At 43.5% G+C, this 22219-nt stretch overlaps 1 protein-coding gene and 1 long non-coding RNA gene across 2 annotated transcripts in view; one reads left to right on the top strand and one right to left on the bottom strand.

The window, feature by feature from the left end:
* The first annotated feature begins 9183 nt into the window (after positions 1 to 9183).
* EZR (ezrin) overlaps positions 9184 to 22219 on the top strand; it is a 37395-nt gene continuing 24359 nt past the window's right edge. The window contains exon 1 of the mRNA XM_030023519.2: positions 9184 to 9368. Coding sequence (XP_029879379.1) covers positions 9357 to 9368 — 12 coding nt within the window. The 5' untranslated portion in view covers positions 9184 to 9356. The remainder of the gene's footprint in view (positions 9369 to 22219) is intronic.
* LOC115345163 lies at positions 12831 to 13994 on the bottom strand. Its single transcript, XR_005933073.1, has 4 exons — positions 13927 to 13994; positions 13686 to 13825; positions 13295 to 13375; positions 12831 to 12935 (listed from the first exon to the last, which is right to left on the bottom strand). It is a non-coding gene; the product is annotated as an uncharacterized LOC115345163 (long non-coding RNA).

Raw genomic sequence — 22219 nt, 5'->3', positions numbered from 1 at the left:
GTTCACCCATGTCTACAAGGTGTTTTCACCTCTTGTGCTCCTGATCTCTCTCAGATCCAGGACTGAGCTGGGGCTGGCTTTGGAGGTAATCCAAGGCAAGTCTATGAAGGTCTCTAATGGACATATGTTTGCATTAAGCCACCCAAAGCAAAGTCAGTAAGGCCAAAAGACATAGTTGGGAAAAACAGACAAACTTCTTGGATACAGAAACTCTACTTCATGTCTGATTGCTGCAACGACAATGTTTTTACCACTCCAAGATAATTAAACATACTGAACAATTAGCTCATGAACCACTAGCTCTGGAGTCACCAGATCCTCACCCTCAACTGATACCAGGTGGAAGGACACAACACTCTGCTTCTGGAGTCCAGCAGCACCTCACCCTTCTCCTCCCACACCATAGCGCTTGAAGGTCAAAACAGAACAGTGGACCAACACATCTGGCGTAGCTAGCAATTGCTGAGAGGTCATGCAGATGAAACCATGGCACAGAAGGTGATCATAAGGTTACATGTTATAGATTTTCCCCCCTCATCTTACATTTGTCTTCTATTAAAGAGACCAAAGAATTCATCATGCCATCTTTAAAAGATAATCAGCTTATTAAGTAAGTGAAACACTGAGCTGAGCCGTGTTCTGCCTAGGAGCAAATCAAGTCTGTGTGAAATCCTGGTTACGTCTGAGGCTGCACTTCAGCTCTATTTTGAAGGCTCAAGTGGTACTTAATTATTACCTAGGTCCTGAGGTACTTGCTGCAAACAGGTGAAATTCACCTGCTATTTTAAAGGTATCATAATGGTATTATTTTCCAAAGTGTTCTGAGGAGTTGCTAGCCAACATGCTACAAGACTCAGTGTTTATCTTTGTGTCATGCGTCAGAGGTAATTACTTCACAAACTAGGTGTGTCATTGGGAAGCACTGAAAACTCCCTTTGTTTCAGGTTGCCTGCATACCTCAGTGTGGCAGGTGAGCAGTAATCAACCCGCTCCCCTTCTCCTCCAGCAAGGCCTCACAGAAGTTATTTGGTTTGGTAGCCTCTTTGTTTCTGAGTTACTGGCTTTAAGGCAGCTGGGGCTGATTAGATAAGGTGACTGTGTATCTGCAGCCTTGACATAAAATGGATTTAGTGTGCCCTCAGTGTTTAGCAGGGTTGTTGAAAACTAATTAAGGATATATGTAGCCATTTCTAAATTGTGTATGAGCTGTTTGCTGTGAAACACTGCTTTTTCTCATGAGTGAATATTTAATTGAGGTACAGTTCCAGGTAAGCTGTTGCAAAATATCAGAGTTAAAATTCAGGTCTGGTGAAAGTAGGCAGTGTTCTGCTTTGTTTAGCAATGTCACCCTGCTTATACCTGCCTTGTATTTGGTCTTATATCTTTATCAGTGCCCGCCTGTTTTCAGCATTATTGTGTTATCACAGAGCAAACAGAGGATTTCCCAAGAGATAGGTGGATTCTTGTACTTCAGACTCCAGTTTAGTGTCTTACTCATGATATACTAAGGTCAAAATTACTCTCCTTTATCTGCAAGAGAAGCGTCCATTGTATATTCTCTCCTAATTCAGCACTGGGAGTTCTCTATGCAGCCTGCACTGCCATTGGGCAGCTGCAGCCTGAGTGGAGCAGAAATAACTTTAGCTCCTAGTGGTCTTGGAAATGTTCTTGTCTACAGCAGAAGCAAGTGATGCAGAGTAGGAGAGCTAATGTATAGACCAGTAATAAACAGCAGCCCCAATATTACATATTTTCTGATTCTCTTGCTATTGGATGCAGCTTTTAAGGTTAACCAGCCTTACACTACAAAAGAAACCTGATCTCTAATATTCAAAGGGGTAGAGGCCTTGTTGCATAGAGCGCTTAAATGAGGGTAGGCAAAATATGGGAAGATAATGGGAAAGAGACAGCCCTGAGTGGAAAAGTAGGCTAGAGTGACGTTTGGGACCTTCTGAACTTTACCTAGTAACCTCTGCATCAAGCAATTCTTTCTGTTTCAATTAGGGAAAAATATGAGAAAATGGTCTTTTGATAGCTGGCACCAAACTGTACAGTAATGCACAGCTGATATTACTGACTTAGCCGAGGCAAGAACCATGCTAGATGTTTTATCTTGGCTGAGTATTTAACTGCAAATTGCATTATAAATAGTGCATCTTCTGAAATTGAATGAGAAATACAAGTACCAGTCAATGCAAACAAATTTCACAACTTACACTGAAAGACTACTTGGCCATGGAGAGAACAGGGCAGGTTGTAGAATCACTGTCATTCAGTCTTGAGACTGGGGTTTAAGGCCTTTCTAATGTTACAGGCTTGATTTGAGAATCACCAGGTGAAACTCAACAGCTTAATTTGTGCTGAAAGTCAAACAACATGGTCCTTTTGATCTTAAAAATGTGAGTCAGCATCATATCACAGGAAAAGAAAATGTACTCTGTGTCCATTAATTGTACATTGAACTCTGCACTCTTATTTTAGCCCAGAAATTCTGAATTTTGGCACTCTTAGTTAAGTTGAAATAGCTTCTTATTTGTATTTTTGAACTCTTACAACCTCAGAGCAATACAAGTGTCAGCAGTATATATAATTATAAAACAACTTGGAGTAAAAAAACTCCTGTACATAGACTGATGAATTATTTTTCCCTCTATCAACCAGTGAACGTTTATTTTGCCTCTACCTTCCTTACTACTTACATCTGCTCTAAGCACACATCTGTGCTCCATTTGTGAAGCACATGAACTAAGGTAGGTTATTTGACCTGCTCTTTTTGTCAACGCTGTCTTTATACATCTCTACTTTGATGTTAAAAAAACCCAAAACAAAACTAAAAGATCTGATCCCCATAGAAAGAGTTCAGATGTGCAGGGCCTGTTTGCAGTATATGGCACTCAGCTCTGCTTTTAATCAGATTCCAAATAAAAAAGCACAAAGGAAGATATCAAGGTAGAATAAAGATTACTTAACCAGGGGAACTCCCTTCCTCTTTCCTTTCTTATCATACGCATTAAGATCATTATTTCATTTTGAGACGTAAAAGCTGTGTTGCCTCTAGTTTCCATTTGCTTTGAGTCTTGGACAAACATGGCTGGATTTACACATGTGGTATAATCTCCACAAATTCAGTATTTCATGAACTTCGTTTACACATTTTTAAACCATGCTTTGTGACATGATTGTTCTCATTCAATAGGTTCAGAAAACTCTCAGTGCTTTTTCTATTTGTTTATTTTTGTTGGTAAGATCAATAATTCATTGTGGATTTCAGTTACAGAGATGATTACCACAGATTTTCCTTCCCTGATCCCATGCGTGTTTAAACCTGCCTTTACTTTGAGTAATATTTTATCTATATTTTACCTATCACTAAGTCTTGCCTTCCCCATCCATTCTAAGTAATTTCTTAGTCTCAGTGTACTCAAAATGTAAATGCCAAATTACATTTTGTTTCAGTCCAGAAGGAGATTTTATTGCACACTTTGCATCACTCCCTGTGAGAGTTTCCTGTGGAAGAAGAGTGAAGAATGTTACTAGAGTTGTTACTAAGACAACTCTCATGGGAACTGAAAGCAAACTGGCCTTGGGACATTTCAGAATTTTTGCTGAGGAAAAGAAACATATTCATAATCTTGCTTTAAGCTTTTCTCTCCTTTTATGATGGGTAAGAAGAAACCAGACAAAAGCCTGAAGTCTTGTCTGCTTCTTTTTCCTTCTTACCACATTTTAAAATAATCCTTCATAAACTTCATTTTATATACATTTCTTCATAACCTAGCATGTCCCCATAGGGCTCCATGATGATCTATCAGAGGGTCAGGTAATCCCAAGGAATACTTGGGGGTGCAGCTGGAAAATAAAATTAATGCAAAGATAAGGGTCTTCTAGCATGTAACCATTGGATCATTTAATGAGGTTTATTTCCAGGCCTGAACCCACCAAACCATTTGTTAGTACAAAAAAAACCTTGTGGGAACCCATGCTTACTGGAAAAAAACATGAACTGAACTTGGCAGCAGCTTCTCATTTAGGAACAACCGAAAATGAGGCACAAGCTTGGCGCTCTTTTACCTCATATATCCCCTTCAAAAGAAACCCAGAGTATGTCAACAGTGCTTTGTCAATAGATGCTGGTCCACTGTGACCTGAATTCATCAGGTTTTCAATAAGCTCAGTGTGGGTAGTGGGGAAGCAGCTTTCAGTGCAGACAGAACTAGAACTCTCCAGGTCCTCGGCCACTCTTCATGAAGTCTGACATTTCAGGAATTATAATGCTAAAATTTCAGAAACTGCGATGGGGAATAAGCTACCTATTCAGTCAAGCACAATGAAAAAGAAGCTATTGTCAATAATACCATATGGTTCTTTTTCCTCCTACAGCTCTTCCAATTGACAAAGAAAATCACCCTCTTGACTGTCCTAGATGAGAGCAAACCTCGTTAAATCTATACAACACAGCTCAGAACATGGCATCCTTTCCTTTAACTACTATACTGAATGTCTTTTCTTTTAACTGCTATACTAAATGCACAGCCTGTGACTTGTCAAGAGGACAGAGTTAGCTACTGTAGATTTTCAGTTAGTAAAAAAGCCCTGGAGTAAAACTGCAAACAAACCAGCAGAGATGCTGCAAAACTCTTCCAGCTATGCCTTGCCAAACCTGGATGAAGTTTTCTATACGGAGAAACAGGGACTTCCAGTCTGCCTCTTGTTGAGACTATTGATTTTGCGTGAGCGACCAAGAATGGTGTTTTTAGGATGCAAGATTCTATTTTGCCCAGTTCTGGGATGATCCGGCTTAGGAAGTTTTATGTTGACTAAAAATTGTCTGGCACCAAGCCTGTTAAGCAAAAGCCACTTTATAGCGATAGGACTTGCTTGAGCAAATTCTGGCAAATACTTGGAATTCATAAATGTTTTACATCAAGTTGGAACGTTATTACAGATTATAGTAGAACCGGAAAATTAAATGGGTCTTCTCTTTAAAACAGGGAAGGCAGGCTTGATGAGGATGACACGGTTTGGTTAGGGGTCAGTAAGGTACAGGAACTGTTACAGAGAAGAAAACAGAAACTGGGTTCTGCTACTGACCTGCTGAGCAATTGAGATCCTTTCATCACCTCCTCTGCCTTAGTAATTCCTGTAAATTGTTAGTAATGCTATCCTCTTAATAAAGCAGGTTAAGAATAAGTGCTGGATCAGAGCAGATCTTAATCCTGTAACTTAAAGGCTTCATTTTGATTTGGGTCTTATGCTTAATTGTGAGGTCTGACTGAAGATGCTGTAGTTAGGGTGGCTATAAAAGCTCTCTCTTGCTTAGCTAATGCCTACATCTAGAAGTAACCAAGTTCCATAGATTTTTCATGTGAAAATTTCCCCAGCTTCTACATTTCTGTCTGGGTTTTTTTCACATTTGTGTTTCTGCCCCAGGCTGTCTTGATGGGGGTTGATTGCTTTGCACCCATTTTGTGCCTGCTCCAATATTCCCTCACTCAGACTCCAAAGGGATTCAGTCTGTAAGCATTCTTAGATGATGCTTATCAGTATTATACATGGTGCCCACGCTCAAAAAATTTCAATATGTGGCCTGTCAGGACACTCCCAGGAAAAACAGAGAACTGAGGGCTTTCACCCCTCCTCTGGAGGAGAGGGGAGCTAGATTGGTTTGCATCTGCAAAGGACAAGTAGGCTTCTGTATAAAAGGGAAGAAGGGGCTGGCATATACCTTCCCATCCTTCTGAGGGGGGGAGGTGGGGAGAGAAATATCAAGGAAGGAGCTCAGGGACTCAGCTATAGAAGAGAGTTTCGTACTGTCACAAAGACACCTTGCTACCCCACCTAACCGAGCGTTTCATAAGGCACTGAGCACTGCAGGCAAGAGGGTTTGAAAACGCACCTAGCAGAAGGCGAAAGCCCAAGAAGGAGGCGAAGGGTCTCTAATGTATACTCCAAGGTGGCAGTTGTTCTGGTTCCTTCCACAGAAGACAATTCTTCCTGTGTAAGCTCAATATGTTCATGGTGGTTGGTTTTGGGTGGAGCGATGTTGAGTAAGCTGGTAGTTATGGATACTATTGAGGCATCTACCTTTCCCCATGTATTGCAGGTGATTATGGGAGAGTGGCACAAGGTTATGTGCTGTGGCAAACAGGAACCTAAAGATTGTATGTTGCCACACTTAATTATTAGTCACCTAAATTCCTTTTGCCTCTAGGTCTGTGTGGTTAGGAAGCAATGGTAAGTGTAAAAAAAAAACCCAAAAAACCCAGGGGTTTAAACTTGGATATATAACTAACATATGGAAATAAATACTTACCTGACTGATTCAAGACATTGAAGAGATGATGATCTATTAAATGAGTGCCCTGGTTTCAGCTGGGATAGAGTTAATTGTCTTCCTAGTAGCTGGTACAGTGCTATGTTTTGAGTTCAGTATGAGAAGAATGTTGGTAACACTGATGTTTTCAGTTGTTGCTAGGTAGTGTTTAGACTAAGTCAAGGATTTTTCAGCTTCTCATGCCCAGCCAACGAGAAGGCTGGAGGGACACAAGAAGTTGGCACAGGACACAGCCAGGGCAGCTGACCCAAACTGGCCAACGGGGTATTCCATACCATGGGATGTCACATCTAGTATATAAACTGGGGGGAGTGGGGGCGGAGGGATCGCCACTCGGGGATTAACTGGGCGTCAATCGGCGGGTGGTGAGCAATTGCACTGTGCATCATTTGTATATTCTAATCCTTTTATCATTACTGCTGTCACTTTATTAGTGTTATCATTATCATTATTAGTTTCTTCTTTTTATATTCTATTAAACCGTTCTTATCTCAACCCACAAGTTTTATTTCTTTTCCCAATTTTCTCCCCCATCCCACTGGGTGGGGGGGAATGAGTGAGCGGCTGCATGGTGCTTAGTTGCTGGCTGGGGTTAAACCATGACAATGAGGCATCACTCTGACATGGAATCACTGCAACATGGAGCCCCAGGGTGATGGTCTCTGAGCCCATGTGGAGCTACAGACAGGAAAGGATTTTGGGACTGGAAATCTCTCAGGATGGAAATGGGCTTCCCTTTAGATCTGTGCAATACCCTGTTTCTAGGGTATGCAGACACACACTTGTTTTGGCTTTTCTTTTTCCAATCACAGCCAAAATGTGGATTTTAAGACTAAGGAATGAAAATATCTCATCTCTACCCTTTTTCACCCACCCCCACCCCCCAAATCCATGAATGCCACTTTGGGTTCTGAGTGAGAAATGCAAAAGCTGGGTTCTTAAAGCATTCCTTACTTGGAAGAGTTGTTCCTTATGCTTGGCAGCCTACCCAAAACACTGGTAATCTGGTCTGGTCCATCTCCAGTATCATCCTGCTGAGTAAGGCATGAATCCCAGCATAAACTTATTGCTTAACAGAGGAGCACAGAAGGTCTCCTCACAAATCGTATTTTGTTAAATTAACCTGATACTTGGATAAAGCTCAGTGGAATTGTTTCATCTGAAAACAGAGGCCATACCTGTTTCCCAAAGATGTTTGATCCCATGGCCCTTTACTCGGAAGCTGTTCAGCTTAGACTATTTCCTCTCAACTGCTGTTGCAAGCTGCCACCCCCATGGCTCCGTTTTGATGGAAAAGCCTCCTCTAATCCCCGAGGAGCATACAACAGGAAAGGAATATAACCGTGAATTCTCGCAGCCTCCGACGCAGCTCCCCTCCTCTCTCTCTCACAGACCTGATGCAGTAATGGTTCTTTTATTTTAATGCAGCACTACCCATTGCTGCCTAGTGGACTCTGTGAGAGGAGGCACCATTTGGATCTCCTCCAATGCAGGACCTGTATCGTTAGGGCTGACCTTTTTGTTACCATCCCTTGATATTTCCCAGGCGCTCTCCTGCCTTGTATGTTTTCTATTTAGTGGGTTGTTACTTGCGTTGTTGCATGCCTCCCTGTTCCCATCCTAGGCCTTTTCTGACCAAACAGCCAGGTGCTGCTTGAAGCAGGGATGTTGCAGAGAGCAGCTTGGATACAGGCTGCGCGATTTCCTTAATCTTACAGCTCAAGTACATGCCATTGCCAGCGTGACGGAAGAGCTGTGTCCTACAGGCCGTTGCCCATGACTATGTAAATACAATGTGCTGTTGCGACCAGCCAAGCGAGGAGATGCTGTGGGAGGCCAGCAGCTCCTGCAGAGCTGGCAGACGCTTTATCTGCAGGAGTGCATTCATGGATGAGGAGGGAGAGGGAACAGGGGGCAGAGACACAGACTTTGTCATCTTTGTATGCCTATAAATTGTTAGGCTACCTGCATGATTTTTTTGGTCTTGATGAAAGATCAGGGCCAACTGAAGTATACTCTTTGCTTTTCAGTTTCTGAGCTCAGATGGATTTTCAAACTTTTCTCTCTTGCTGCCACTGCTGAAAATGTGCTTTAACGCACAAAAGCAATCCTCAGTTTTGTTAAGTAATCGTATCTCCCGAGTTTATACTTCAAGAAACACAGCGACTATTACAGACTAGCGATAAAACACGAGAAGCGCCGATGCCCATCACGACAAGAAACAGTGACTCACTCCCCGTTCCCCGGGCTGGAGGCAGGGGCAGCGGGGGACTCGGTGAGCCCGTGCCGCGCAGCCCTCCCTCAGACTCCTCTCCTAAGCCGGACACCTTCCCGGAGCCATCGGCCGGCTCGGGAAACGCCATCGCCCGCTGGGCGCCGCTGGGCCCCCGGCGCTGCCGGAGGCAGGGGCAGGTGCGGGCGCGGCTGCGGGGCTCGCCCCGGCGGCCATGTTGCGGTGGGCAGGGCGGCGGGGGGTGCGGGTCTCCCCGCCGGGGGTTTTGGGTGGGGGGCGCGGAGCGGAGGCGACGCAAGGAAGCCCGGCGGCGGCTCGGCTGTGCCCGGCGGGGTTACCGGGGCGGCGCCGCTCCCGCCCACCGGCACCTGTTGCCCGACGGTTCGCGGGCGCTCCCGCCCGCCTCTCACCCCGCGGCGGCTGGGGGCGGCTGCAGGTTCCGGACCCGGGTCCCCCCTGCGCCCCGGGGGGGGAGTGGCGTCGAAGCGAGGCCGGTGGGGGTGCACGGCGGCTGGGCGAGACCGGCCCCACGCTCGGGGGGGGGGCGGGGAGCGGCGGGTAATGGCCGGCGGCGTTGAATCACCGCGGCGGCCCCACCTGCGTACTTAACGGCCGCCGGGCGGCCGGCGCGGCACTCGTGGGGCGTGCTGCCGCCGTGGCCGGGAGCGGCTCCTTCCTCCTCCTCCTCCTCCTCCTCCTCCTCCTCCTCACAAGGCGCTCGGCTGAGGCGAGGCAGCCGCTGCATGAACGTTTCTCTTGGGAGTCGGAGAAGCACCCGCAGCCCTCAAAATGCCGAAGCCGGTAAGTGGGGCACGGGGGAAGGGAGACAGGCGCTCTGCGGGGCCGTACCGGGGCCGCCCGAGCCCGGGCGCCTGACGGGGCGGTCGCCTCCCGGTGCTGCGCCGCGGGCTTTTGCTGGGGGTCCTGCCGCCCCGCGCTGGAAGGGCCGCGTCTAGGTCCCCGCCGCGCCCGTGGGCCGAGCGCACCGTAGCGGGACGGGGCATTGCCGCAGAAGTTCTCCGAGGAGGGAGCGGCGGGCACCCCCGGCTTCACGCAGGCGCCCCAGAACCAAATAAGCGGCTACTTCAAGCAGGAGGAAAAACTAGAGCGGCTCGCTTTAGACGTTGCGTGGGCCCTCCGGAGCGGCGCTGGAGCCGGGGCGGGCCCGCGGTGCGGCTGGCCTTCCAGCGGCGGGGAGCGGGGGAAGGAGCCTCGGGAGCCGTGCTTGAGAGGCCAGACGGTGGATTTCTCTGTCGTCTTGTTCTTGACACCACCACCTCCCCACCGCTGCCCCCCTCCCCCCCGGTATTCTAGTGGGTTTTTCGCTTGTTTTGCTCTAAAGTCTGGTACTGCCGTGCGAGTTAGAAACGATAATTCCCTTGAGGAACCAACTGCCTAATGCAAAGCTTCGAGCAGTCATTGGAGCAGACGCACTTTTGAACTCTGAAGAGCATAATCGGAACAGATTGTTGTTGTTATCTATTTTCAACAGAGGCAATAGTTCTTAAAATGCAGTGCAGTGAAGGACTTATGTGTTAGCTACACCCTGTGAAATGGGAGTAAACAAGATTATGGTAATAAGCAATTGATGTTTTACCACCGTAACATTAAAGTTGGTTTACTTTTTTTTTTTTTAAAAAAAGGAGTGCTTAGGTTAACTTACATTGCAGTTTCTGTAAACCTACCAAAAAAAAAAAGTGCTCAATCCTTTTAAGAACTGCTAAATCTTCCATTTCCCTGGGTGTCTTTTATCAGTAGGAGGTGATGTATTACTGCGTATGAAACTGTATACTGAAAGGACCCTTCCACAACTGGGGGAGCAAATACATAATTTACAAAGCATGGATAGAAGAGGTTGTGTGTGAATAATCTCTCATTGCCTTATTACCCATTTGCTAATTACAGAGTGCTTTCTTGAAATTTCCTGGTCAGAATAATCTGAAATCCTGCTTTAGGACTAAGTCATACTGGAAGCCATGGATAGGTGTGGAAAAACTCTTTAATCTCTTAAAAAAAAAACAAAACAAAACCCAAAACCAACAAAACCCAGCTATGTTCATCCTTTTACCTGGCACGGCTGTGCTCATATTGCCTCATAGATGGTGATTTTTGTTTCTTGGCTGACTAGCCAGTGAATAACAAAGGTGGATGGTGTAAACCACCTTCTACTGGGGAAGGACAGTTGTACTCTAATGATTTCTGAGATGTGACCTGCTGGCTGGGATTTATGGACAAGACCCTGTGTCAATAGTTTGTACAATATAAGCACTTTTTTTTTTTTAATCTGCTGATCAGTAGGGCTAACTGCCACCTTACTGTAAACCGAAAAGAGGAATTTTGCAGAGGTTATTTTAATAAAACACACTGTTTGGTCTGACTGCCTCAGACTGCGACTGGATTTGGATCCTTCCCAAACCAGCTCATTTGGTCTTAATACAGATAAATAGGATTCCTGTCAGTTTGCAGGGAGCAGGGAGAGAGGATGTAAAGCTGTTGCTCCAGAGGCAGAATGGTGCTCGGGATGAACGTGACAACAGCCTTTGGCACGCGTGAGGAATGATGGCATGAACCCTTGGGACGCACAGGGAAGCAGTTTTAGTTTCTGATGCGTATTTGACATGGGTACTAAATATTTATTACCTGCGCTTGTTTGCATGTGTCTTGTCTGCATGGCATAAGTAAATATGATGTTGCTTGGCAGACTTCATGCCGCTGTGCGTGAAGTTTGACACACTAGTCATCAGTTGTTTACAAGTAAAGGTTAAGATGACAGAAAGCAAAATTTTGGCAACACCCACCCACCCCCAAAACCACTAAGTTAAACCTTTAAATGAAACTTCTTTTTTAACAAGAATTATGCATGCATGCACAAAGCTTACAGATCATGTTTGTAATTTATTCGTTCACAGTAAACGAACAGTAAGTCCATTAACACTAGAATGTTAGTGATTTTGTATTTTTAATTGAGTACCAAAGTGAAGTGCTAGAAAGCCAACTGTTTTCCACATTCTGTGGTACCGTTTAATCACAATTAGTCGGATCTGATGCACATTTACAGTGCTCAAAATAAATTTTAGTAACGGTCCAGAAAATAATTCTGATATATTTGTTAATATAGGCAAGTGTTCATTTATAATTTAACACAGACATTCTGCCATGTGTAACACTTACAAAGTAATGAGATCGCTCTGAGGTAAGCTATAAATATATAACTTGTACCCAGTTCATAAGGGTTTATGGCTGGGAGTTCATCAACAGTTCAGATACACAATTTCTACCTAGTCTGTACAGAGGTTCATTAGGCTTCACAGGTGGTGAATTATTATGTAAGGAAATGCAAGACATGTCATCTTGTCCAAATCTTGCTGTGTTATCTGGAAACAAGTGAAATACTAAATAAACTTATTTGTTCAGCCTTGCATCTTTTCATTACTGCCGTGTCTGTGTGCTCTCTGTGTTTTTCCTAAATGCATGTTACTAGTTTATTTCTGTTTGACTCATTGAATAGATGGTGTTTTAGCTGAATTATATCCTTTTGCAAAACAAACCACTCTAATAAATTGTGGCTAGAACAGCATGGCTGCAGGCTAATGAACATTACTTACCGATGGAGAAGGAAACGTGATCTCTGGTCTACAGACCTGTTAATTTGATCTGGCCTGTTACTTTATTGAAGATGGTTTGTTTTTTTTTTATTGCCTCTTGGGGAAAAAACTTAAAGCTTCACAAGAAGTGAAGTCAGCTTTGCAGTGGAGCATTTGATATAGTGTCACACAAGAGCTTTTAATACTTGTATGCATGTATATAAAACTGTAAAGAGATGACAGCAGTAAATGCAGTCTAACAGCTTCTGGTGCTAAAGAGAAAATACAAGCAAGTAATATCCAGAGGCACTATTTTTTAATACCTTTACTAACGGCCTATGGTCAGAAAGCTGAGCATACTAATGAAATCTGCTAATGCCTTGCTGTTGAGGGGGAGGTATTATCGATGCAGAGGGCCATCATATAAAAGGGATTGAAGGACTGGCTAATAAGGTCCCATTCCAAAAGCTAAACTTGCAGGGGTGGGGAAAGAAGGTCCCTCACTATATAGGATAGAAGGATATGGATTAATCGGTGGTAGTATGACTGTCTCGTCCATGTTATCTGCAATGCATAGGGTTTCTCTAATGAAAAGCATTAATAGAGAGTGCTAGTGAGATCTTTCCTTGAATATAGGTTGCACTTACCTGTGTCCAGGGGAGACAAATTCAAAGCAGAACCTAGAGAAGGGTTTTGGGATGACTAGAGGCAGAAAGCCACCTCACAATAAGAGTGCTTGGCTAGTTTAGCGTGGTAGAATTAAACAAGTTACCTCTTCCTTAACCTGTATAAAATGTAAGGGGTTTAAATTACAAAGAGGAGGAACTGCTTTAAGCAGAACTTGTGGTTTAAGAGACTTTTAAATGTTAGAGCAGTTAAGTGTGTGTGGTGGGGTTTGTTTGTGGGTGGCTGATTGGCGTGTGTCCCCCGTCCGTCGTCCCCCCCCGCTGTTGGTCTTATTAGGAGACTGTTCCAAGACCTAACATCCCTTAAGATAATGTTTGACAAGGACACAATTTAATGCTGCTGCCTGTAGGAGTGGGGAACTGGAACTGATGACTCAAAAGGTTTTTCCCAGCCCTGTGTTGTTAATAATGTGCTAGTGTATGCTAGGCATTAAGTGGTTAGACAAGTCCTCCATACCTGTTTGATGTTGAATATATGTGAATTCTGAAAAACGAACTTGAAGACAGCATGCAAGTCTTCTGCCAAACCTTTAGCTGCCTGTGAACAGATCATGGCATTAAAAATTCAACAAGTTTATGATAAGCCAGCCCAAAGAGTTGTAAGTGTAGTGACAGGAATTTATTCTAAATGCAAATAATTAATAATAATAATTGTTCCCAGATCTTCCCAATTTATTTTTGACTGTGTATCTTCTACCTACACATAGCAGTTTCATCTCTGAGTTCTTCACAGCAGATTGCTATAACTGGACTGAAAAATATTTTTTCATACCCTTAAGTGCTTATGATTAATTAAAATACTCTTAGCTTATGGATGGCTATAGATTTAGTTGGGAATAAAATCTTACCCTTTCCTTATAAACACCGATTGCAGTACATCAGGTGATCTGGTGTATGGTGTACTTGATACCAGGAGGTGTATACTCTGGTGCAAAATGGAAGCGTAAGGAAGCTTCCATTTGCCAAAGGTGAGAACTCCCACTCGTAGCTGCAAAAGGAAGGTGGAGGTTTCTATTAATAGTAAGTTTAGGGAGTAGTTCACAGATGGCTAAAGTTCTAAGAGAATGAGCTCCCAATTGTGCCAAAAACCTGAATTACTCCGAGAGCTGAGTAAGCATTTCTGAGGGCAGTTTGTTCTGGGATGTTAGCTGCTGCAGAGAAATCAAGGGTCTTAACAACGGTTGTGTTAGTCACTACTTAAAGAATTTCTTAGCCTAGTTAAAGGGCAGAGGCAGGGAGATAAGCCTTCCTGTTCTTCTCTCCCCCTCCGCCCACATGAATGTCTTCCTCTGTCCACAAAAAAAAGCTGCAGTGTGTCAGGACTTTTAGAGAATAAGACTTACTGATGACCACTGAAGATTCCTGCATCACTGTCATTCTTGTTTGGCACTCTGTGTCCAAAGAGCTTTATGCGCACTGTAAATCCCATAATCACTCAATTGACCTTGAAGGACGGCAGTGCTGCCCAAGATCACTGAACCACACTGCATGCTGTGTTAAGTAATGTATTTCAGCTGTGTTGTGTGCTTGCTTTGAAGCCTGGTTTCAGCATTAGATAACATTTAGCCTGTGAGCTGAGAAGTACAGCTCTTTGCAGAAGCAACTGAAGTCTCTGGCTTTTACTGAGCAGTGCATGGGATCCTTTCCCCTAGGAAAGGGAGAAAATTGTTGCTATTCGAGGCTGGAAACAAGGCGTAGCTCAGTGTAACAGCTAACCATATTGCCTCCATGTTGCTCCTCTGTTCAAATCCAGATTTTGTTTCTCTTTCTAATTCCTACTTTGTAGTGGGGAAAAAATCACCTGCCTTCTCTGCATCTGCTGTCATCTTTGAGAGAGCATGAGTAGCAACCATGTGCTCAGCTGGGACTGATAAGCACCTGATATTATCAGCTGTCAATTAAAATAAAAATCCTGAGTCTAAGAATTAAAGTGCAGAACTCTCATCTTCTAATTGAGTCAGCAAGAGAAACTGTTGCTTGATGACCAAGGACTTGTATTTGGCTAGCTATTGTGTAGGCTCAATGGAAGAGGTGCTGGCACCCCTACATGAGGTCTGTAACCTTCTGCTAGCTTTGGGAAGGGAGTATGGAATTGCCCTGTTTGGGAGAGGGTTATTGTGCACTTGCTTCTCCCTCCCACTTTCATGAGCAAGTGCGCTAGCTGTTGTGTAAAACTTGGAGGCATCACTGTCGCCATCTCTTCCTCTCTTGATTTTGCATGCAAATGTCCGTGTTTGCTGTGGTTGTTCTAACCTCAGTGTGGAACATGTGTGAGAAAGGCTCCTCTGCGGATGCGAGTGGGTGGACATCCAGTTGATGAGTCTTGAGCAGGCTTATGAAATGGGTCTAGAGCTGCTCAGTTCTGCTAAGAGATCACCATTCTGCAGATGCATAGAGCAGATCTGTGAGCTGCCTGCTACCTGAAGAAGTAGAGATTAAAGAATCTCACATTTGTATTGGGGTGCCTGAATTTAGCCTGTGTACCCCAGCAGAGGACTTCGAAGTCTGTACTGTAGGATCTGGGCTTCAGAGTTCTTTGTGGGAGCTAAAGTTATTCTTTAACATCCAGCTGAATACACTTTAATTGTGAAAGCTTAGTTTGCTTAACTTTTTTTTTTTTTTGTAGAGATAAGTGATTATAGAAAGTTCCTGGTACACAAAGTATGTGGGGTGGATTTGCATAATTGATACTCTGACACTCGGTTGTCATGACCTGTGCTGGACAGACCAGGGAGGGGTCATGGTTTAAAAACTGATATAGCTGTGCAGGCAAACTTTTGAAAGTTACCCTTTCTGCCTCCACAGCGTTCTGTGTACACTTTCAGAATCACTGGTGCATGTTTGCTTGCCATCACACTTCTGCAGTAAAGGGCCTGTGAAGAGTTTCATCTTGGAAGCCCTCAAGCTGTTTTAGGGGTCAGGAAGGGGTATTTTGCCAATCCTTCCAATCACTTTTCCTGTACAATCTATAACTTCTCAAGAGCAATCTCTTTGTGCTTGGGTGACATTCCAGGACTTGCGATGACCTGCCTTTATCTGGGAGCAAATAGTACCTGTTGCATACTGTTTGAAGTACCTTGTTGGGAAGTGTAAGCATTGTAGTGTATTGGACGTAGATCAGGTTATCAAGCTATCAGAGGTGATCACATCACCTAATACCACTCATGAATTTCACAAATGCCATGTGGTACGCTCTACCAAAGTCCATGAGGTAAAATGAAAGAGGCTGATTATAGAACAAGTAAAACAGAAGGGTGGGGTATCGAATCAGTAAATCCCTCTTTGACAAATGGATTGGTATCTAGAATGCAGAATGACCATACATCATTACTGGGCCTTGTGTGACTTGTTACATTGCTATTTCTCCTTAAGCAAATGGAGTTCATGTTCATTCTGCACTTTGACTTCTATAAGAACATGGCTGGCCTTGCTATGTCAGGCAGAAAGCCCCTGTAGCCTAATAGTATACCTCTGATGTTGGCCAAAAGCTGATGCCTGAGGAAGAGTATTTCAAAGATATGCACCATTGTTTTCCTCTGAGCTACTGAGGTATTGGAGGCTGAAAGTTCCTATATAATGAGTTACTAAATGGATTTCTGTGAACTTGTCCAGTCTCCCCTTGAAACCATGTGAACTCCAGCATCCACAGTATGCTTTAACAAAGGCTGTCCTAGATAACCTTCACATTGTTTGGAAAGTTATCTACAAAACTCCTTGCTACAGCACTACTTGAAAAAAATTTTTCTTGTTTAGAGTGTTGATGCCCTGTAGTTATTCTATTGGTAGAGTAATGAACATGTGATCCTTGTCCACCCTGTTCATATAACTCATGAATTTACATGCTCTTACGTCCTAGCTTCAGTTAATTTTCTTCCAAACTGAGAAGCCTTAACTAGTTTAGTTGATCCTTGCATGGAAATTACTCCATGCCTTTGAACATGCTTGAGCTTCTTCCAGTTCAGATCTGATGAAAATACTGCTTTGCATCCTGTAATGTCTCCATCTGGAAAGAGTACAGTCGTTAAGAACGTTTCTCCAGTAGTTGGTTCTTGGTCCCCTTAAACCTGCCGGGTATAATGCTGTGAGAGAGTAAGTCACAGGCTCTCCTTGTGTTCACACAGCCCGCCTTACTCCAATATAATGTGCCTCTCTTCCACCTCAGAAGAACAATCATTGTACCTTGTGCTAGTACTGTTCATACAGGGTCTACTGAAAGTGTTGAGAGCTGTGTGCTGACAGGCTGTGTTGTTGCCTGGTCTCCAGGTGAGTATTTGTCAGACTTTGGACTCGTTGGAATGGCTCTGGGTTTTCCATGCACATTGCTCTCTGGAATTTATCCCTCTGCATAAGCATTGGAATAAAAGGCATCAGTATGGGTGCTCAGATTCAGGGGAAGCTCTGAGGCTGTTGTAGCTTTTATTTAGATTATTCATGCCTTCAGACCCTGCCACTGTTTGTTGTGACTTGGTACCGTGGAGTTCAGCTTTTGCATAGATTGTTGTGTGCCTGTCGTTTCCAAATGAAAAAGCCAAGCAGAAATATGAAATAGTGTTTGTGTTCTGGATTGAGCCTAGAAGACACTCAGTTATTTTTTATTTTTCCCTTGCAGGGGTTGCAGAAGGATCATATCACTTTATGTAGCTGACTTGCATAAATACTGGTGATGTTAAATTGTTTAAGACTCTGAAATGATAATAAAACTTCAGATCTTAAACCTCTAGATTATCTGCACTTGGCCCTATGCTGATGTTTCTGATGAAAGACCACAAAAGATGATGTGATTCGTTCTGGACTCTGAGTGACTTCTTCAGATAAAGCTTATTTGAGGATTGGTGGTGGGGCTTTCTTTAAACTTCATGTGTAAAATCTTAGTCTTGCAACTTCATTATGTTTAATTAGATGCAACAGCTGTCATGATAAAACAGTCTGTGTATGAAGAAGTTTGAATCGGTGGCCTGTAGCTTCCCTCTGTATTTATCCTCTAGGTACAAAGGACTTATTGTTGCTGCAGTCTGTGCTCCTAAATCCATCCTAACATCTGTTCAGGGCAAATGGCTCATCCAAGCAGTGGTGCTGTGCTAAGCCTGCTGTCACTGGCTGTGTGTTCCTTCTTTAACGAACAGACTGCTGCTTGTGCACAGATATTCCGACAATGCTAATAGAGTATTATACAGTGTCAGAAAGTCTTTAAAGTGAATGTTAATGTATTTCCACAGAACACCATAAACTCTCCTGCTGCTTGCTAATATTGTCTGTGTTCAAGTAAACCATTCCTACATCCCTCACAGAAAGTGAGAGCAAGTATTTTGCATAAAAAACATCTGGGCTCCCCAAGTGTATGGGGCTTTGTTTAAGGGCAATATCCTGGGGCCTTTCAGGCTTAAATGGCATTGTTTTATGTCTTGCTAGATCATAGAGCTGTCCCTAGGTAACTTTACATTTTTTGAAAAATTGAATTCTAAAATTCTAAGGCGGCCTCAATTTTTCAACTTCTTCCTAAGGCGAGACAGAAAGATGTAGTTTGCTTGTTAGGAAAGAGTTGGGGGAAACTTTGGTGGGTGGAGAAAGATTTTTCTCTGGGAAGAGTACTTACTTGGTTTTACTGTTTCACTGAGCATCTAATGTTAACTGTACAAAGCTGACCAGAGGTGGAGAATGCTGGAAGTCTGGCTGAGGCCTAGGCATTTGGGAATCAGGGCTGTCAGAGAAGCAGTGTCACGTGTGCTTGCCATACCTGCATGAAATCTTCATGATCATCTGGCGTGCAGACTGTTATTGCTTGACCTAAGATAAAGAACTGGATTACAGCCATGACTGCTTCTCAGCTTTTCACACAGATGCCTGCTATGGAGTTATTATATGCTGACAGAACATATATCAGGCTTTGGTTCAGGAAACTGAGATGGGCGTGTAATTAACTATGGCATCTTCTTCTGCATATCTAAACTAAAAAAGTTTGAATTTACATTCTAGGATTATCTTCATGTTTAATTATAAAGAAGGTTTCATGGTATCTCACAAAGAAGAGTCAAGTGACCTGGCTGCAAAACCAAACTCAATGGGTTGGCTTTCTTGTGATCTGTTTGTGTATGCTGGCAGGGAGGGGGAAGTTTGTTCTGAAAATTCAACCTGCTTTGCTAAAACTGGAATTTCTGGATGACTCCCCAGATCTGAGTATTCAAGGTTTTCCTGCCCACATAAGTTCCCCCCCCCGCCCCGCTTCGTCCAAAAGAGTCAGGCTTTAAGATTTCACTTCAAAATTATTCTTGGCTTTACCTCAAAGCACTTTTTCTCTCTTCACAAAAACTTCCATGTAAGTTGTTATAAGGCTTTTTCACCTTACATGACAGCAGCAAATACCTGGGCTCCTATTGCCTTGAGTAAACTTAAGAAATTTCAGTTAAGTATAGCTGATATAGTTATTGCTCCTTAAATGCTGAGGATTACTACCAAAAAAAATACGGTTGTAGAAGCTGTTGCATTAAAGTTGACTAGTATTTAAGGCTAACAACCATGCTGCACAATTTTAAGGTAACTGCTAGCTTCTGGATTATATATACAACTGTATTTACCCTCAGTGGTATTTCCTCCTCTTCTGGGAAAGGTGAGCAAGGTTTTAAGGAACAAAGACCACCCTGCTCAACTCTAGTTTTACCTGTTGCAAATGCAGCAGTACCCAACTCTGCTTCACAGACTTGGAGGAATTCCAGTGGAATGTGACTTAATGTTCCCATTTCTTTGCAATGAGGAAGCAACGTTTAACACAATGAAATTTGAAATGGGACATGTCCTTTGGTTCCCCGTCGGGTCTTTTTGATTTAACATGGTATGCTGAGAAGCTGGGTCGCTTAAATGGGTGCAGTGACCTTGCCTTGTCAGTCAAGTGGATGCCAATAAGGCTGTCCCCATTCATGGCTTGTTAACTGATGAGGCTGTTTTCTCCCTTGTCAGCAGACTGTGTGCTCAGCAGTGTGGAAGGGAACACTCAGGACTATTTTGCTGTGCTGCCACTGCCCTCTCTGAAATGCTAGGTGTTGGGCAGGTAGTGCAGAAAGGATTCTGGCAGGGGAGGAGCATGTGGATCCTACTGAAAGGCTTTCTTCAGTGTTGTGCTGTACATCTCTTTCCCACTCTCATAGGAATCAGATTCTCTTTCCCATAGAAGAGAAATTGCAGGTTTGTTATTTGCCTTCTCATTTTAGCTTCTTGGAGATCCTTTAAATCATAAAAATGTAGCACTGGGGAAGACTTGAACCTATGTTGTCTGAAGGCTGCATGGAAGTGCTTATATAGTATCCCAGTATCTTACTGCTCTAGCAATTATTGTTTCTTTTCCTGTTGCCCAGCCTGCAAAATAAGAGGGCTTTTTGGTGTTTTTCTCCTTGTGGGTTTAAAAGTTGCTGTCTGCTCTATAAACACTTAATGTTTCAGGCAACTCGCATTTGGAAGAGATCAGTGCCGTGCTAACAAATCAAGTCCAGTTTGAAACACACCCCCATCCCCCCCCCCCCAAACCCTGCAATCAACCCCAAAACACCTGACCTGCAGATTAGTGCAGACTTTCCTTGATTAACTTGCTCCCTTCCAAAAGAAGCGTTCAAATTTAGGTGACAGCATTCCAACTGGCAAGTCATCAGGCAAGCAGAACAGAATAGTCACCTTCTGTAATGCTTCCAGTGACACTCAAGAATGTAATTTTTCCTTCTATGCAATAGCATCACACCAGGAAATGTGGTGTTTTTCTGGGGATTATAATAGACTATATCCTTGTCTACAGTACTGTTGTAGCCCATTGTTTGCAAGCCTGTAATTTGTTCATCTCTTCATCTTCCTCATGTCCATTCTCACCTCTCCAAGTGTAACACCTGTAACTATTTCTCAGACCTACCAAGATCTTTGAATTCCAGCCCTGTCCTCCTAAAGAGTTTCTTTTTCATTCTTGACTGGGTGCTGTCTGTGAACTTGTAAGTGCACTCTGTCTTCCAGGGACCGTGAGAATACTTAGCTGTGTTTTCTTACTCCTTCCACCCCACCACACTGTCATCCCACTTTCAAGACCTTGGCCTCCCATGAAGAGGTCAGAATGTGTCCCTACAGTAGTTTGAGCAAGATGAAGGTGCTGAGCCCAACTAGGAGGGAATTTGTGTTTTGGCAGTCCTGCAGCAGCAAATAGAATTGATCATTTGCTTTGATATTCATGACATTGTCTCCTGCTTTTGACAGAAGCTATGGAGAATTTAGGTGCACAGCTTGTCCTTTGGTTGTAATTTCACATGGCTCAGGTTTGTTGTATGCCTAGTCTATGTCATATGGGACCGCATCAAATATGTTACTACATGAGGTTTGATCCCTCAGGCAGGGTATTCTGTCAGAGAAGAAACAGAACTGGCTCCAAGTGCTGTGTTCTTGACACATTGGTGTTCATAAGTACTAAAGAATAATATAATAAATAGAACTAATATCTCTCCAGTTGCTTGGGTTATTCGTGCTACTTACCTTCCCAGACTTGTCCTCTCCTTTCCACAGTCTCTGAACCATTAGCTGTTGACTTAAGTAACTTGTGGAGGACAGAGAAATGCAGACACTGAAGTGTTAGCAGGTCAGCTCTGAGCTCTGGAGCTTCTAGGATTTTTTTTCCCTAATCAAAGTTAAAAAATTTCCCAAAATAGTTTCCAGGAGCTGGGACTACAGTTACTCCATCAGTTAGGACAATATTTTTCTTTATTGTTGGGCCTGGAACTAACAAACACTAGTGCGTGGAAGGTGGAAGAATAGAGAGCAGTTTCAGTGCCCTTCTGATGCTGCTACGTGAAATTGCTTTTCCTATTACCAGATACCTAATCACTACACGTGTCTACAAACAGGTCTGGGTGCTAAGGTTGAAATGAGATTACTTCGTCCATGCAGATGCATTGCAACTCAGGGCAAAAAGCTTGTCTGTTATTTATTACAAGTACAATAGTAGTTATTGCTTGTGTGGTGGAAGAGTAGACATGCAGAAGAGAGGATGCAAGTTTAATACTACTGCTTTCTTAATAGTATTCTTAATACCACTGCTTTTGCTTATTTGTTGTTAAGACTGCCATATTCCTTCAGCACAAGCATGTCCATGTGCTATACTGTCAGTTTGCGTATGTGCAAGAAATCTTAACAGGCCTTCATGCTGTTTTTCACACTGTGCTGTGCAGGTACAGCACTTCAAAACCCCATATCTCCTCTGTGCTATGCAGTTGATCTGCTTACATGTAATAGCTACTTCTCTGGGATTTCCAGACATCCAGTGACTGAAGAAAGAAGGCATGCCTGTCTAGGTTTCTCCACTATGATACTGGTAATTGCCACCACTTGGAAAGATACTTCACTAGCATTTGTACTCATAAAC

Source organism: Aquila chrysaetos, chromosome 8 (genome assembly GCF_900496995.4).
Source record: "Aquila chrysaetos chrysaetos chromosome 8, bAquChr1.4, whole genome shotgun sequence".
NCBI lineage: Eukaryota > Metazoa > Chordata > Aves > Accipitriformes > Accipitridae > Aquila > Aquila chrysaetos.
The sequence above is the reverse complement of the archived record's forward strand: the minus strand, read 5'-3'. Positions and strand labels throughout refer to the sequence as shown.